At 35.0% G+C, this 12,717-nt stretch overlaps 1 protein-coding gene across 2 annotated transcripts in view; it reads right to left on the bottom strand.

The window, feature by feature from the left end:
* Positions 1-12,717, bottom strand: part of LOC102687210 (protein unc-13 homolog C) — a 141,985-nt gene that overhangs the window by 57,485 nt on the left and 71,783 nt on the right. For both annotated transcript variants that reach the window (XM_069190521.1, XM_069190522.1), the window contains exons 17-18: positions 11,242-11,375; positions 9,774-9,859 (exon numbers count right to left, since the gene is read on the bottom strand). In XM_069190521.1, the coding sequence (XP_069046622.1) occupies positions 9,774-9,859; positions 11,242-11,375 (220 nt within the window). The remainder of the gene's footprint in view (positions 1-9,773; positions 9,860-11,241; positions 11,376-12,717) is intronic.

The following is a 12,717-nucleotide window of genomic DNA, read 5'->3' as shown; positions in this document are numbered from 1 at the left end:
TTCTCTTGTGACATCTCTTTAGACTGAATCATTCGTCAAATTGCCTCAGTCAAAGGGTGACCTTCTCTTCAGCATCTCCCTTGTTAGGGATGAAGTAGGAAGCCCAGCATCTGTGACGCTTTCACAGGGGGAATTTGGAGTAGACAGGTTTCCTTTAGGCCCTCATCTCTTCCCACTCAGTTATCCAAGGGTCAGGTCTTGCCAAGAGGCTGTGGGGCAACATTAATATGAAACAACGCGACTCTGGGGTTGCCTCGGATGCCGTCAGAGAGTGTTTGCAAGTGAAATGCAAATCCTACTTTATTTTGCCAGCAGTTAAAAACTCTTCTTGTGCATTCATCTAAGGTCACAAGAGCTTCCCAAATGAAATTGGAAATAAACTAAATCCCACCCCAGGCAGATTCATTGAAACCTGAAACAGGTGTTGGGTTCTACATTTCTGCATGTTATTCCTAAATGAGGATTATTTCACGTGAAGGGTAGTAAGGGAAAATTATTGCTGATGACTGTAGATAGTTTTCTGTGGCTTGCAATGACTTCAATGAAAAACTGAACACAGCAAACTAGGATTAAGTGAAAAATTTAAATTTGAACATGGTCAATGCTGAAAAAAATGAAAAAAAACACCCTTATGTTCTTTTAGCATTTGCAATAACCTTTTAAAAATACCGCAGAAAGCACTTGTTTTGGATTGGCAACTGAAATAACACACCTATGTGCAGAATTCTCTGCTGCTCTGGTGTAGAAGAAGCAAATAAGAGAAAAGCAGAAAATAAAAGAAGAATTATAATTGCACCTTAATTTAACAACCACTGACATTGTCCAAAAATATCAGGTGCATTTTCATAGCCTGCCTCTTCTATTTAGAAAAATCTAATTAATATCTGTAGTAAAATTCCAATGTTAGTCATTCTTACGAGATTAGAAAAAGGATCTGCAGCGCTTATCCTACACACGTGGGTGAATCCATTATGATGAAAAATGCATAAACTAAGTAGTAAAAGTAAATAAAGGGCTTTGAGATGCACAGAGAAATCTGAGTACAATACAGAACCTGAACAGATGTAATCAGTGTCTGAACTGTTGATTACAAAGCTCATATTACACAACTTCTGGCAATCTTAAATTACTGTACAAACAGTTATTAAACTGTACCCATGTTTGCAAGTGAATTGGCAAACATGGTAGGAACAGCAAGTACATGGAAGATGAAGTTTAATGTAGAAAACTGTAGAGTATTACATTCAGGCAGTGAAACTAGAAACTATACTGTAGGTACAAAATGGAAAACGTTTACTGTAGATTGAAGAGACTATCAAAAAGAATTAGGTTTTTATGCTGGCATCATTTAAATCTTCCACACTGTTGGGGAACAATATAAAAGGTTAAAAAAACATCAGGATATACAATAAAGTTAGAAGTATAGAATTTACAGTTAATCAAGGGATTTTGTGTAATAATTGTACAATGTACTAAGAAGACATCATTTAGAAAGTTATGTACAATTTTGGTCATTATGTTGTAAAAAACAGTCATGAGAAGAGTGAAACAGGAGCCAGAATGACAACTACTTGGAAGTGCACTTTAAACTAGGGACAGAAGGCACTTATTTATGCAAACGTTTGTAGGAGTACAGAACAGGCTATTCAACCATGTTGTTGAAGCCAGTTCCCTGAGCTATTTCTTGATAAAATTAGATACTAACTACCAAATGGCTTAACCACTCTTATGCTCTTATTAATAAACATTCTTAAAGAATATAAACAATGCACACAAGAAGTACTGTATTATTAAAATATTTTCCCTGTTTCCTTGTTACGTACTTTCTCTGATTATTATCACAGTTTCTCCAAATTTTATCAGTAACTATTACCTCTAATTAACATACTGTAGAGTAGCAAGACTCCACATAAAGACTCATCCTTTACTGCCAAATTGAATGAGCTAAATTGAGGTGCATTTTTTACTTTTACAGCCCTTGTTTAGGCCTGGGAATGCATCAAAGAATTAGTAGATCAGCACACTCAACTAAAGAGAAGACAGTTGCATTATGGCGTTACGAATACTTAATCACAGCTTACAAGTACAGTGACCTACACAAGAAGAGTTTAAGAGCTTCACAGATTATTTTTTTGCTTCACTGGGTAAGAAAGTCATAAAGATGTTTTTCCATCCATTTAAAAATAAAAATGGCATTGCAGCCTCAACAGAAGGTCAGCTTTTTAATATGGTCCCTCTTGCAGCAAGATATCTACATTTGCGAGGGTTTGATACAGGCAGCCATTGGGAATAGTCAAATTCACACCTAACCAAGTCAACCCCTATACCATCACAAAGTACGACAGCAGTTATAGTTAAAAGAGATAAGTAAACTCTGATAATTAAAGTACTAATGCATTGGCTTGAAATTCATCTAAAAAGCACCTAAAAGAAACAACAGTAATTAATAAGTTGTAGTAATCTGTGAAAACAAGCAACATGAATCCCTCCTCTGAGCTTAGCCTGCACTTTCTCTGTGATTAGCATGCCCCACTGTAATGAAACAGGCAATAAAACTGTCAATGAGCCTGTAAAGCCCGTCATTCCCCATGCTGGTGACACAGAACCTGGAGTTTTGGTTATGATACAGTATAAGAACGAGACCAGGATGCTGGTAGTGGGTCCTAAGACAGGTGGCAGGGAGAGGCTCAATCACTAGCTAGCTTCATCCCACAATCCTAGTTTGTTGCACTGCTAATTGGAAAGTTGCAGTAAACAACATTAGGTTTAGTTTTATCCCGCTCTGCTCTTCTTTTTTCCAAAACCTTCTCGGCTGGACCAAATAAGCTGATTCAGAAATGTTCAATTCACAGATGTTGAGACCGTTCTGAACTCCAAAAAACTCCCACATAACCTAAAAATTCCTTTCAGCATGGCAGTGCGCGAATAAAACAAGAAAATCTTAACTGAACATCATAAAATTTGGACTACTTACAATGATTATGAGGTCGGTAAACCTTATGCCACCAATAAGCACTAGTTCTGTGTTTTACAGTGATGACCAGCTGAATACATTTACTGGGGGCTAGCCAGGAATTCTGCCCTTGCATGGTACAGTATTTTAGCTAAATGCACATTCTTTTTAATTTTCAACTGCTACTATGGTTTGGATTCAACCATTATAAATGACTCTGTATAAAATTAGAAAAGGAATGCTCTGATAACTTCGTGTGCTGCGTCTTAATTTTCCAATAACACAAAAACTGACCATCTAATGGTGGCAGTGTATAAACTGTAATCTCAGAAAAATCTCCAGAGTGATTAATAAAAGGTCAACTAAAAGTACTCTCTAAAACCATACTCAGCTAGAAAAATTTAGTTAGGCTAAAAGTAAAGAAAATTCATGTAAAAGCTAATTGTGTCAAACAGACAAGAGTCTTTTTCTGAAGGTATCAGACTATACTGTACTTTCTTGCCAAGCTAACTCGAGTATCGCCAAAACTGGAAAATGAAGAACATTGAGACAAGAAAAACAATCTTGGCTTTCATAAATAACACCACTTTAACATTAATAGCTTTAAGCAGGCTGTCCAAATATCATATTAATGGAAGACTCAATCTAGAGAAAATAAAAGCTAATTGAAATTACGTTTGTCTGGCTAGCTGGAGTTGCTGATTTTTTGCCATGTTGCCATCTTCTAACGGCTCTTTAGGGATAGGTTCACATTCCATTCAAATTGCAAAAAACTGTGTGTTCTAGATGAAAGTCCACTTGATAAAGCTCCTCAGTGGAAGCTGAGTTATCTCAGTAGCAGAATACCAGCTACTGCAGACTTATGGAGGTTTTATGGAAAAAACACTTGAAAACAGGCTCAGAATCACATATTGTACAAAGCTCTATAGTATGTCTCAAGTGTTTTTATTATGAAACCAATACAAAAACAAGCTTTATACAAAATACAATTTACCTCAAAGAATAACTGCCATTATCCCAGACTGAAATGAAAAAAGAAAAAATCTTCCTAGATCTAAATTGAGACAAATGGCAGCATAATAATTTTAGAATTGTTGAGTTGTTACAAAACAGCACTTTCCCGAGGACATGCAGAAAAACCACTAATGTACAATTGCCTGTCCTCTCATATAAGCCATTAACATATTATTCAAAAATGTTTGTTTAGTTAATCCTCACACACATTTCATAAAGAGCGCCGTCCTTTCAAATATTTCTCAGATGTTTTTTCATAGGGTTCTAAGCAATGATTTCATGCACCAGTATTCTATTCTTGAAAAAAAAACAAAGTCATATTACAGAGCTTTTATTCACACACATTAAATGTACCATTGGGAGCACTAGCTAACCATCAGTGAGCTCAGACATGCAGACTACAGCTCACAATACAAAGTGCTTTTAAATGAAAGTTACGCTCATCAAAGAAGCAAATTAAAACATTTCAGTGCTTATCCTTGCATGCAAGCGATTAACCTTAAACATACAACTTGAAGCTATTACAGAACAGCCTAATCATTTTTTGCATGATATTGAAATATTCTGATTTTAATAAACATTTTAAACTGAAAATAAAAAGAATATACTTAAAATAACTGTTGCCTTTTCGGAACAGTTGAAAGTTAAGTTTGGGCAAGTTACAGGTTATTATCAAATAACATAGTATTTAAATTTCTAAATTATTAAGTCATTTGTATGTGATCATAAAGGTTCAATGGGCTTCTGTTGATTTGCAAGGATGAACAAGCTTAAAAGCCTAATTAACTAGTTCACAAGAAACATTCCAGTTGCATGTAAAAATTAGAAACAATTAAGAAAAGGTAAGAATCCAATGGAGTGCTAATGTTACCATTCAATATCACTACTAAATTCTAACAAAGATTTACAGGTAGTGTTTGACTTGGTGTCTTTTTTCTTGTATTCTTTATCTAATTCATCATAAATACAAAGGATTCATAAAAGCCATATAAATTCCTATATGAGACTTGAGTCTGACAATCTGAATGACTGCTTCATGTTGTAGATCTAGCTGACCATTTATCTCCTTCTGCGAGTATGCTCTCAATGAATAGTGGGGCTATTTATGGATAGTGCTTCAGGATTTTAGTTTTAATGTTCATTTTCTGAATTTGATCTTTAGGTAAAGCAGTGCACATACACAGGTATACAGCTATTGAGATACTTTACTGTATGGTACTATATTTATATACCGTAACTACTATTCAGGACTCCAAATAATATATCGGCCTGTATGCTGCCCATATTTTTCTTTTTTTGTAAATGTTTCTAGCTCTCTTTCTGACATATTCATGAGTATTTTTTTTGGGTTAAGGGATTAAATGAGTTACAGTAAGTCAGTTTTCATATCCTGAAGTCACAATAAGCCTTAGCTTCAGTGTCTTCTATTTTCAGCACTGCTGATGTCTTCAGTGTTATTTGAAGCATTTGAATTATACTTAATGTATATATTAAGCAAGTATAAAGTATACTTGTTATATTAAACTCATTACCTAAGATTAGAAAGGAAATGTTTCAGAAAGAAAATGATTTACCATGTGTTAATGATATGGTACCACTGTCACTTCTTTCCATAGTCATTGTGAATCTTTAATTTGCTATGGTCTATATTTGGAGTGGCAACAATTCCCCAAATCCAATTAATTACTCTTCAGTAACCCAAAAAGGCTGAAGAACATGGTTACCAAGCCTTTTGCTTTATTTTTTGACCTTTCAACCCAAAACAGTTAAGCTGTGATTTAGTCCAGTTCACTCACATCTGCTGGAAACCCATAGAGGATACTATAGTGCATTCTAATCGATTAAAACATCTTTCTTTCTCCTATTCTCCTAAATTCTCCTAATTTCTCCCAAATTATTATTGAAATGCTAAGTGTAACAAATTTATTTTTTTCCCAAGTAGTTAACATTTGACATGCCCTGTTACCAATACAGCACAATTACTCTTTATTGACTGGTTCTTGTCCCCTTGTGTAATCTTCTTAGTCTACCCATGGTATTTTTTTTCTGAAGGACATAATTGATTATTCTGGCCCCTGTTCAGTAGAAGGTCAATATTCTCTTCCAGATTTCTCTTTTTTACACCCCAGGTTTTGTTCATGCCTTTGTGCTTCTGGTTTCCATTTGGATTCATCTTTAATGTTTCACCTGCTATTGGATGAATTTCATATTACCTCCATTAAAACAGGGTTTGATTCAGCAATTTACATTATATTTATTTCTCCCAATAATAATCTAGTTTGTTGTATAAATTTGGAATGAAAAGCTGATTAAGTGGATAGTGACATCAGACCTGGAGGTGAACTGGTAATACAGTACATTTGCATTAAGCAAACTTAGCTTTAAATAACTTTTCCATTTTGAGGTTATTCATAGGTCCTACACACCTCTACTTACAATAGCTTGGTGTTATCAACAGATACTATTGTCAACTCTGTTAGTTTGGGGTAATGGGCACTTTTTTTCTCTTGTTTTGAGATTTCCCCCAAATTAATCAATTTTGGAAATATATAAAATATATATATTTGGAAATATAAATATATAAAGATATTTACATGATACTGTGCTTCTAGAAAGGTTTGCACCTCGACACCACCCAGCTATTACTTTGTTGGAAGCCTTGGCCATTGATACTGATATGGTGGCTCAGATGATGTGATATTTTCTTTCTCTTGTTTAAGCTTTTGTTTCTCTTTGTTTTTTTTAACTAAAATACTGTAATACACGTTGTGTATCTCCAGATGTGTATGGGGTCTGCTTTATTCTGTAATTGCGTCTGTTTCCACCACCATGTTGTTGGGGTTTAAATAATTGAAAATGAAAGAATTGTTAAAAACTAAGAAACATTTGTTATATGTTATGTTGTGAGGAGAAATAAAATTAATGGTCAGAATTAAAAAGATACATTTCAGAAATTGTGGTTTCCTCACAAATATGACAACACTGCCTAAATGTCCACTTGTTTACATATACTGTATCACAGGGGTAAATTGTTGTGCTTTCTGTACTGTACAAATATATTTGCTACAATTTGTCCCTAGTTCCCACAATGCATTGTAGAACATTCATTTTAGTCAATGAACAATAACTGGTAACTGGTATGGGAATCAGGCCTTCTATATTTTTCTTCAGTTCACAGTCACTGAGAGCCCATGCCACAGAAGAGTACATCTCCTAGCTCTGTTCTAGCTTAAAAACCTTAAAGCAACCAATTATCTCCACAGAGAAATTATCTGTTATATGAAGCGAAGGTCTTTCTAATCACTCAAACACATAAGATGCAACTGTTGTAGTTTGCTAAAACTCTCTTGTGTATTCTCTTACATCGAATCGATGATTCGGACACTCAAATTAATGTGGTTTTCTCTGGTTTTTGTGTGGAGTACTGTCAGCAAAAGCAGACTCATTTTATTTAGTCACAACATATTGTATAAGCACTATCAACTTGAGATAAGTACAGCTGAAGTGTAAGCTTTCATAAAAACAGATAAATGGGTGCAGGTCTAACATGAATGAATCTGGCAGCTCCTGTCTTTGACATACAGTACTGTACTGATGTAAACCTGTTTGAGTATTAGCATAGCACAATTGATGAATGGAGAGTTTTATCTGTATCAGTCTAAACACCCCTCTCTGCACAGTTTAACTTTTCCTGATCAAAGGAGAATTCCTTTGGAATTGTCACTACTGTAACTACAAATTAAATTCTCTTTAAAGGAAAACAAAAAGACGTCTCTCTCATATGAAATTTACACTGTTCATCTCTGCTTTTTATATTTTATTTGTGCCTTTTTTCACCTGTAGCTATATATTTCTTTCTTCTCACATGCTGCGTCTGATGTGTAGCAGTGTACCATTCCAATAAGTCAAATAAAGAAACAACAGAAAAACCCTTCTAGTGGTATGCAATTACAAGTCCATTCAGCACTGCCAGTTAATCATAGACTCCTCAGGTCTGCTCTCATAATGTAATAAACAAAAGTATTTTGAGAAAAGTAGAAAAAATAATTTTATTTTAAATGTCCTTATTGTCACTATTTTACAAAAATCCAGTTTGTAATCATGACTTGCACTTTCATTGTGGTCATACAAAGAATACTCAAAATAAAAATGTTATCAAAACAAACTTCAAGCTGGGCTACAGGGCTACAGGTTCATATCTCATTTCATTTTTTTTAAAAGGACACAAGCCATACCTATTTAACAAGCTGTATGGATGGCCTGTATCACTAAAAATGTGGTTTTACTCTCTCAAATACAGTATGTGATATTGTTTTCTTTCTGTAAAAATAGTTTAGGACAGGGAGTGCATAACAGAACAGAAGTTATAGCATACCAGTCTTCTCCAGTAAACAACAAAAAAAAGGGAAACCAGTTGGAACCACAAAAAAACCACACACATTCTTTGCACATATTTTTAACATTGTACACAATTTATTGCTGTGGTGATAATGTAAAAATGTATTTAAAAATATAGCACATTTTTGTATTTTTTTCCTGAACATTATTTTTCAGTGTATGGAAAAATGGTACCTTAATGTTGTCACTATTTATGGAATCAGGCTCCCACAGCAGTGGACCGTACATATAAATTCATAAGAAAAACGTCTTCACAGACAGCTTTAGAGATGATAAACAAGATGTTGCTGCTGAGGGGGCTGTGGCAGAGCAAAGCTGTGCCCACACCAGACCTACAAGAATATGCATGTCACACTGCATGAGCCAGTGCATCATGGGAAGGACAACAGAACCACTACATGTGTCCTGTTACTGTAGGCAGGAGAAACAGCAAGTGTGTGTTAGATCATGAAGCATATGGATTTATCGAACAGCAGCGGCTGGTTTCCAAGGAAACATTTATACATTTCCAGACTTGGTAAATATATCCCATACACTGCATAGGCCTGTGTAAATAAAAGCCCCCTGTTTCCCTCCAGACTGATACTATAAAAACCAGACCAATAATGAGAAAATGAAATAAACAAAAATAATTCAGCATTTTAAATGAGTTGTTTTTTTATAAATAACAATTTATAACATCCTGCTCCCTGATCAAAACCTTGCTCCTAAAATATCAGTTGAGAAGTCACAACTTTTAATGTACTATTGCCTTTGTTTAACTGAACTGAAATAACATTTCACATTTCACATTATTAATAAATACTACTTAACATTGATTAATTTAATCATATTTAATTTGACTTTCCCTGGCCTTAAAAATGACAAATGTAGTGAAAAAATAGATGTAATGAAAAAATAAATGTAATCATATAATAAAAATAGCCCTATGCATATTGCCATACATTCTGAAGAGCATCCTTTTGTTTTGATTGTCACAGTTATGTTTGCCATCTTGCCATCAAACCATCTTGAAATGTGAATTTATTTATGAGAGAAAATGGCTTTGAGATTAACTGTGCCACAGAGTTGAAATATGCTCTGGCTGTGCTTGCCTTTTCTGTGAACAGAAGCAGTTCTTTGCCATCTCTGGACTGCACAGCATTAAGACATTGTTTGTGGGATCAATGCTTAATCTCGATAAAACCAACACGTTCTCTTCTCTGGTAGGTAATCAATGAGAGAAACACATTATGCTGTAATCCAAAGAGCTTTAGCCCTGCTATGGTTGTGACAAGGCAGTAAATTATCTAATTAATGTAACACGTGATAGCATGCTGAATTCTCAGTTATCAGACAGCACACACACAAAGGAATACTGTAATTGTGTTTATATAAAATAATTAAAGAAGCACCCAGCATTACTTACCCTCCATTGCATACTTCATATCCTGGGCAAATAGGTTCCACATGATCTCTGCACTCACCTTGCCCATATTCAGTTCCTGAGGGAACCTGTCAATGGAACAGGCAGTGATAATGTTCAACACAATATCCCAAGAGAGCTTTTGCAGATGGTTTTGTAAAGCCTCTGCACTTGAAAATAAAAGAAAACTATACTATACTAAGAAAACTACAGTAAAACCTGTAAAACTGTTTATGTTTGTCTAAGGAAATAAACAATGAGGAAAAGGGCTTTATGACTTGAGTTTACACAGCATTCCTCGTTAATACTAATACAGTGTTTTTTTTTCCATCAGGCATATGTTTCTTCAAAAATTCAAAAGTTACCTAGTGAGGTTACTATAAATTACAGACAAAAGCTTAATGACTTTTTGCAACCATTGATTGAACTTAGCAGTGCCATCAAATAGAAACTTAAATACAGAGCAACAGAACAAGAATGATAATTTTCAATCCATGCTGCAGAGCTTTGGAGTTGCATTTCTCAAATAGTAATTACAGTGGTTGAGTTGTACAATGGTCATATTTAATATGTTACGTAAAGTAAAGCTATTTTGCAGCTTTTAGGCCACCGGGATTTTAAATTTCTCAGTATTTGAAGCCAGTCCTCTAATTATCTTAGCTTTCTGAATACCACGTAAAGTCATCAATAAACCATTTTCATTTCCCTTTAAATATTCAAAGTGTAAACTCCCTAATATTGGAATTACCCGTCTTGTTCCTATAGCAACGTGCTCTCAGAGTAATCTATTGAAATGATTACCAACAGCTTATCCCCAATCCTTTCAGAATGCACAAGTCATCACCCCTTCTCCACCTGTGGCATCAATCATTTCTGGGAGGACTTGTATACGGTTTAGCTTAAACCTTAATTGGTTTAATATGAAAAATGTAGAGTCACACAAAAAAATATAAACACTTATGCATGTGTTTCTTTTCTCACAGCCCTTCCTTTCACCTCATTCTCACCCTTGCAGCAGCCTCTCTGGTCCATTCCTCACAAGTGAGGTGGCTTTTTCACCTTGACCTTACTGTCTGGTTGCCATATCCTCAGCTAGGTGAGTAAAGACCAAATATTAAAGTTAAATAACCTACTGTATCCTTTTTGATTCAATGATCTCTTCACATTATTTCGAATTTGATTGAACCACAGAGAAGGGCTGTGGGTTTCCTGAGGGTAAAGAAAACACTCACTCCTTAATTCTATTTCTGTAATGAACTGTAATACTAACTTTAATTCACTTAAAATTGTTTTAGCCATCTGATTCTTTTTAAAGCCTTAATTCTTAAACTGGCCCTGGATACTAGTAACTCTAGCATCAACAGCAACCTAACCCTCAGGTCACAAGCAATAATGGTACAATAAGAAATGTTTTAAAACAAGAGCTGCATTTTTTACTCATTGGTTTGATTCAATTTAGATTAGAACTTACTGGTTGAGAACAGGGGTATATGCTGTCCGGTCTTCATCTATCACTGACACCATCAGTGTAATGAGTTTTGGCCAAAAATCCAAATTCTTGATCGAGGGACCTTGTTCCTCACGTGGGACGTCCTGCTTTTTAGCCTGCACACAAAGAAGTCAGTAGCAAATGTTTTAAAGAGCTTTTTTTGTATTTCATCTACAGTGTGAAGGATACTGCTTCACAATCTGTAGCAGATATAAATCATGTACCATAAATGAAGAGCCGACAGTTGGGTTTTTAGCAGACAGACTATTCATGTTTAATTCTTAACATAGCATGACATCTTCATCTACAGTTAAAATGAGCAAGGCCCTTGTGGGTCTCTCATTAAACGGACACAGAACAAGGAAGTCTAGATTCTCTGAAGCAAGCACCTGTGAAAACAAATTTCATCTACATATCTTAGTCTATATATTTACAGTTTATGTGCTGTCACTGCATTACTATATTGCACACAAAAGCTGCTTACTGCATGTTGTTCAGATCCTAGGCTATTTCAATCCATTCCCTTTTTTAATGCAGACAGTCAAATATGCAGTGATCAGTGATAGTTCATATGACCACCCAATTAACTAACCTATTCAGGCTAGATGTGGGCTGCTTTAAGATCCATAAGAGTTGTGATTATCCTGTTTTGGCACCACATCATTTGCATTTAAATATACATTTATGTTAAGTATAATTTTCACAAGCTAAGTAAATGGCACTTCTTTGTTGTTAACATTGATTTATTTCAATAAGGAAAGATTCACGACACTGGGTTTATATGCATATTTCTGCTAATAACCAGCATTTTAACAAAAAGGACAGTGTTGGAGACTCTTAGTCTCTTGAAAAGCAGGAGGCAGATGAAGGATGTACAGTATGGGTAAAATGCTAGGATGCTGCATTCTGCACTGTCTTCTGGTCCTTAATCCTGCTGTAAGTAACATTTACTGTACATTCTGTTGACACACTGTACGCACACATACTAAGTAACATCACTGGATCTCTTCATGATAAACACTTTATTTTTTTCCCTAATTGAGACTGATTTTTTGAGTCACTGGTTAGTGTTGTACCACCCACTTCTATTTTTTTGATGATCTCCTGCATGTCTATGTTCTTACCCCCAGTGTAATTCTGACTGCTCCATATACAGTATGTGTTTTATTTAACAATTAAAACATGGCGCGAATAATATTGTTGTGCTGTACCCTTCACTATAGACATTTTCCAATTCATGAAATGAGTAGAATCCAGTTTGTGAACTTGTGAACTAAGGTGTGTCACAACTGTGTCAAGCCCTTAAGTGTCAATTGAGACAATACTGTTGCGGAAACACTTAACAATGCAATACAATGTACAAAGAGAAGTCATTGTAAATTAATGCTGTATGTATTCTACAAATATTATTTTATGGTGTTATTTTTTAACTTTAAGAACACAATAAGGAGGCCTTTT

The sequence above is a fragment of the Lepisosteus oculatus genome, chromosome 5 (assembly GCF_040954835.1).
Source record: "Lepisosteus oculatus isolate fLepOcu1 chromosome 5, fLepOcu1.hap2, whole genome shotgun sequence".
NCBI lineage: Eukaryota > Metazoa > Chordata > Actinopteri > Semionotiformes > Lepisosteidae > Lepisosteus > Lepisosteus oculatus.
The sequence above is the reverse complement of the archived record's forward strand: the minus strand, read 5'-3'. Positions and strand labels throughout refer to the sequence as shown.